Source organism: Teleopsis dalmanni, chromosome X (genome assembly GCF_002237135.1).
Source record: "Teleopsis dalmanni isolate 2A chromosome X, ASM223713v2, whole genome shotgun sequence".
Classification (NCBI taxonomy): Eukaryota; Metazoa; Arthropoda; class Insecta; order Diptera; family Diopsidae; genus Teleopsis; species Teleopsis dalmanni.
In genome coordinates this window covers 47,649,081-47,654,740 of record NC_051848.1, presented here as the reverse complement: position 1 = coordinate 47,654,740, position 5,660 = coordinate 47,649,081, and the positions used below count along the sequence as shown (strand labels likewise).

The 5,660-nt window shown below is 30.1% G+C and overlaps 1 protein-coding gene across 1 annotated transcript; it reads right to left on the bottom strand.

Annotated features, from left to right (window-relative positions):
• Positions 1–828: 828 nt before the first annotated feature.
• On the bottom strand, positions 829–5,212 carry LOC119662172 (dynein regulatory complex subunit 3). The gene is made up of 7 exons (XM_038071734.1): positions 4,902–5,212; positions 4,384–4,570; positions 2,490–2,773; positions 2,244–2,422; positions 1,632–2,187; positions 1,086–1,420; positions 829–1,022 (listed from the first exon to the last, which is right to left on the bottom strand). Exons 1-7 carry the CDS (start codon positions 4,968–4,970, stop codon positions 899–901), a joined length of 1,734 nt encoding a protein of 577 aa, XP_037927662.1. The 5' UTR covers positions 4,971–5,212; the 3' UTR covers positions 829–898.
• Positions 5,213–5,660: the final 448 nt, after the last annotated feature.

The window sequence follows — 5,660 nt, the reverse complement described above, 5'->3', positions numbered from 1 at the left end:
TATGTGACCTATTAATAACTAAGGTACAACCAAACCTTTCAAGTACAAGACAAGATATTGTGTTAACTCATTGAGTGAGACTGATCAATGCAGTTTTCAACACAGTCGCTTCATCATTAGCCAAATATTCAGGCTCTGACTAATTCTCTAAAGACCCATGAATATCACATTGATATGTAACATTTTTGTGTGGATTATAAAGCAACTTTCGATAACCCCATAATGGATCGCATTTACGTGTATGAGCTTGGTATCTCTGCAAAGATATGTCACTTCAGAATGACATTGACTCAGTAGCTTAATCAAAATAAGATCATGTCTCTCAGAATATGCGAGAATTTAAACAAAGTGATCTATACTGCGATCTTTTCAATTTCGTCATGATCACTTGTCAAGATAAGTGTCAAAACCTTGTCAACACCTAAGTTATTGTCAGCTATATGTCGAGAAGTCGTCAAATATTTTCACAAAAATATGGAGCAGTGAACTTTGATCGGTATCCCATTCACAAGTCTGTTTTATTAATACTTACTTTTGGAATCATAACATTGATAATGTCCTCCGTAGATGACAATCGTAAGAAGCAACCACAATAGCATCCACAGCTCCACAAAGTTCAAGCAGGTCAATTCTTGTGCCTCTTTTAGTGGTTGGCTTCAAATTATTGTATATTCTTACATAGAAACACATTCAGTTACTGATTGCAGTTGTCAAATGCTTAAAAGTACTTTTATCTAAAGTAAAAATAATCCATAAACTATAATCCATAAACTATAATCCATAAACTATAATGTTTATATTTTTGATTTGTTTTATTAAAAAAGTATTTATTTTTACATATAATTTCTTATTTTCTATTTCGGATATAAGCAAAGTTTAAGTTATAAATCAGCAAACCTCAACTGGCATCTGTTTTATCATCATCGTGCAATTCATCCACTAAGTTAGCATAACCTTCGTGCATTAAGTCAATGAAGTTATTGATTTCCAAAATATTCTGACGATTACGCTTTGTCTCATTGCTGGGCAGTAAAATCAGTTAACGTAAAGAACAAACAATATATCGAATATATTGCAATACTTACTCTACTAAATTCTGGAACGTGCTTTCCACAAATTGCTTTGTGCGTGTTATTAACAAATCTTCACGTTCATCGACTTTTTGGGCATGAGTATCCTTCATTCCGGTCAACAAATTTGTTAGGGCCTCGTAATCACCAGCGCATTCTCGCAGCTCTTCTGGTATGCTCAACAAATCATGTAGTGCAGCGTAGAGATTTATAAAATTTGAGACTTCCTTGTTCATATCTTCGGTAAAGTCTACTATAGTTTCCCGTAGTTGTGCAAAGAAAATTTGACATTCTTCAACGAATTTAGACATCATTTCCTTCAACGAACGTACAAAATTTGTTGAAGCCTCCTTAAACAAACAAATTAAGTTGAAGATTATTTACGCTGACGACAAATTTTTGAAGAAATAGGGATCATCTTAAAGCGCTTTCTGTTATGAAGATCATTTAACGACAAAAACTTTTCAAATATGTATAATTATAATAAATGTAAGATTGACAATTATTTTTGGATTCATTGTACATTTAAAGCACCAATAGAAAAATTAATTTAAAACTTACTGCAATACTTTCATGCAAATGCAATTCATTAGCCATTAATTCTTGCCATAGTATGTTTAAACTGTCATCGAATTCGGTACTTAAGTCTTCGTATTGAGCCACTGTTTTCGATTCTGGCATTGCCTCTGCAAACTGGAATTGCTTTAATAATTCCAGCGCTTTGTCAAAGACAATAATTTTATATTCTAAAAATTCTTCAACAAAACCTTGCCCAGCAACTTGCATCTCTTTAGCGCCTTCTTCCAGACAAGTGTGAAAGTCTTGTACTTCCGAATCCCACTGTATAGAATGCTTAAGGCCAAGTTTAAATATTTCTTGTGTTATGTCAAAAACAGACTTGTTATAATTGTCAACTAGACTAGATACACCTGGACCACCTAGTAAAAGCGCTTTACCATCTTCATCATTTTCCCAAAACGACTGATATAACTGGTTTTCATTAAGATTCTCTACGAAACATTTAGAATAGCGCTCATAGTCATTTACATCTTTGATATGTTTTTCACGTATACTAAGTTCACCTTCCTCTCTATTTTCTATTCTGCGTATATCCTGGCTAAAACAGACATCAGTTAAGAATATATTTTATATGTATAATATTGTGAAGTTTACGCAAATTTTTTTGTAGCAATTTCTCGTTCCTCATCCGATATCGGTTTATACTCGTAGTAATTGAGTTTTGGTAAAATCGCTATACAGTAATCTCTCACAAAAAAATCCAATGTTTTTGCCATTGGATTTCCTTCCAAATTGAATGCTCTCAGATTTGTAAGGAACCGTAAGCGGTCGATCTTAATGAAGAGACAAAAATTTATAGAAAAAATATTATGGTATTATTAAACAGACTTAAATACCAACCCCTTCAATTGTTTCAATTAAATTGTTACCCACGCTAAGGATTATTAGGTTAGGTAGTTTATCTACATTTTCCAATATTGTTATTAAATTGTTAAACAATGAAAGTTGTTCCAGTTGAACTAATTTTTCGATATTTTCAATTTTTTTTATATGATTAAAACTGAGATCCAAATGTTTTAAATTAACCAGCATATCTATATTATTAATTTCTTCTAGTTTATTCCAACAGAGCGATAGTTTTGTCAAATTTGGTAAAACCCATAAATGGTCGATGCGTAGTAGATCTATATAGATAATAATTGAGTAAAGTTATAGAAAAGTCTTGTAAAAAATGTTATAAATTTAAGTCATTGCGTTCAACGTGAATTTTAAAAATGTTTTCTTAAAAAAATAACAAATCGAACAAATGGAACAGCTTCAGTATAGAAGAAATCATGGTACACCAAACAATATCATCCAATAGTGAATATAATAATCGAAGCTTTTGAGAGAAAAATTGTTCAGCTATCTACCTGATAGCATCGAGATATTTTGTGTAAGATACCTGAAATGACAACTTTCCGTTCCATATTTTCGATTCATTAAATCATACCTTAACAATACACATCTATATGAAAAATAGGTGCGTGCGGTATCAAATCTTTACGCAATCAATATAGTAGTGCCACAAATAGCTGTACTGAGACCCATCCTTTATAATCTCTTGTAGGATATATTTTTTCTTAGTATTGTTAATACGGCAATAATCAATCTATAGGCGATTTTTCTGAAACAATATAGTTATGCTAGCATTAGTGGATTTACGATTTTAATAAAATCGTTTGCAATGAGCTCATCAACTATTTATGTCACTATCAGTCGTTGTGACTTCTATTCAATAATGAAGTTTTGGTTTTAGGGGCATCAAATGTGTCTCTGACTCATATTATTTTTTCTCTTATAATCAATATCAATTTTCTTTTATAAATTGTAAATATAGGTATATTACAACATCTTAATCTTGTTTAGCTGTAAAAGTTCATTTTATTTTTGACAAAAGTAGTTATTGGTCTATAAATCAGTGCTATTAATTGGTTAACGTGACGTCGGAGAGTGTATTGCGTATTAGACTATGACTATTGCATATTATTTTTTTATAATAACACTTTTTCTAATGCACTACAAAACTCTATAAAGAATATTAATACCACGTTCCATACAAAAGTAAAGTTTTTTATAAAAGTAAACGGTTTTTTGCGCCCTGTTAAACAAAATATTGGATTGAAAGAGTTAATGTTTGTGACAAATTTATATTAATTTCTTATAATAGAACTTTTAATAATACATCACAAATCAATCTCTGAAAAGCTTAGACCACTTCTAACACAATGGTCAGGTTTTTAAGTAAAATCTTACTTATTTTAATATGATTGTCATATATAATATGTATATAATAGTATGTTAAGCCGTGTGCGAGTTCGAGTAAATTGATGGTAAATTGAGGGAAATAGTAAATTATGTCGGTATGGCAGCGAATGTTGGTATTTACCAGAATTTCGAGTAGGGTAAGTTAGATAAAAATTAGGTAAATTAGGTGTTACCATTGTAAATATTTTAAAAGATGTTTAACAAATAAATAAATAAATTTGAAAACTTTTTATCAAAAATAATAAATAAGTGCAATAAATACATAAATAAATAAATATTTACATTAGTGCAGTGCAAAAAATTCCTAGGAAATTACAATTTACTTTACCTCAATTTACTCGAACTCGTACACGGCCTTAGTATTCCATTATATTTTTTATCAATTTATTTTTACCTAATCATATTTTTTTGTTTATAATGATAATACAATATTATCGTTATTAGTTTACTTAATATGTTCTTTTCTTAATTATTTAGTTTGGCTTACTTTTAAACTCGAAACACATTTCAGTGACTCGCTCATAGACCATTGGTTGAAGCTTATGCAGTGTTGCTTTCTCGCCGGTATATTTTTCGTCGAAGTAAATTTTTTCAATCATTTCCTTACCAATTATGCCCGGTTCAATTTCGGGATATATAATGGGACTTTTATAATCTTGTTTTTCACTATCCATCTTCAAGAAAAAAAAAATATTTAAACTTATGTGCTCTATATATATTTTTGTAGCAATTTGTAGTCTTGTAAGTCACTTGTATGTCTTGTTGATTCAGCTGGTTCTGAATTTTAAAAGCGTGAAGCGTGTATTTTTTGTGGTGTTTAGGTCAGGTGCGTCACCAAGGCAACTAATGGAAAGTAATATGTTTTGTGTGTTAGCTACGATACCATATACATTGGGTAACTAAGGTGAGTGGTTCACATTAAACTATTCTGAATCGAATAGTTAAGTGTCGAATTAGGGATGAGTTTACTTTGGAACTTATTTCGTAGTAATAGTTGTTTCATACCTCAGTGGTGTCCTTAAAATGAAATAAATCAGCGGACGATTTCCTTGGTTCTTGAAATATAGCATTCATTTTGAACTGAGTTATTATTCAGTAAGCAATAATACTGAATAGTCAGTAGTTGATTAGATATCGCCGCGTATTGCGTAAATGTATTGCAAGCCAAGTGTGGTTTGCTGAGTTTTTTTTTTTGAATTTAGTTCCACATAGGGGGTCGTCAAACAATATTGTTGAGAACTTTCGTGCAAGTTCAGTTCGTTGTGTTTTCAAAATATTACAAAAATTACAAATAACGTCCAGTGAAAAATTGAATAAATAAAAAAAAAATATTTATTATTTTAAACTATATAAACTAAATTATTATTTTATTCAAAGAAAATGCATAGCATACTTAGAAGAAAAAATTTGAAGAAAAAGATAAAAGCGAATACTATTTAAACTCAATAATTCGTTCCCTCCTGTTATTGTAGTAATTTTATTTGTATATAATTTATTAATTAAACAATATTAATTGCATTTAATCGATAAAATTATTTGCGAATCGCATGACAGACATTTTGTCCCGTGTTAGTAAAATAAACTCACGCATTCTCTCGAGTTCTACGTCCGTTTAGATATGTAAATATATACGAGTATATCTGTATATACTCCCTTTCGTGCTTGATTGGTAAAAATTTTTAGAATTTTTAATGTTCTAAAGGAAATTATCTGTTCATTATAAATTATTAACGAAACATTTAGTTAAGAAAATATGAACAGTTT

Excerpts from the sequence above, each read along its gene's own strand:
- LOC119662172 (XM_038071734.1), bottom strand. The coding sequence starts at position 4,970 with ATGAATGCTATATTTCAAGAACCAAGGAAATCGTCCGCTGATTTATTT. Across the intron at positions 4,571-4,901 it reads ATTTTAAGGACACCACTGAG|ATGGATAGTGAAAAACAAGA; the intron begins GTATGAAACAAC and ends TTTTTCTTGAAG. Across the intron at positions 2,774-4,383 it reads AATGTGTTTCGAGTTTAAAA|ATCTACTACGCATCGACCAT; the intron begins GTAAGCCAAACT and ends TTATCTATATAG.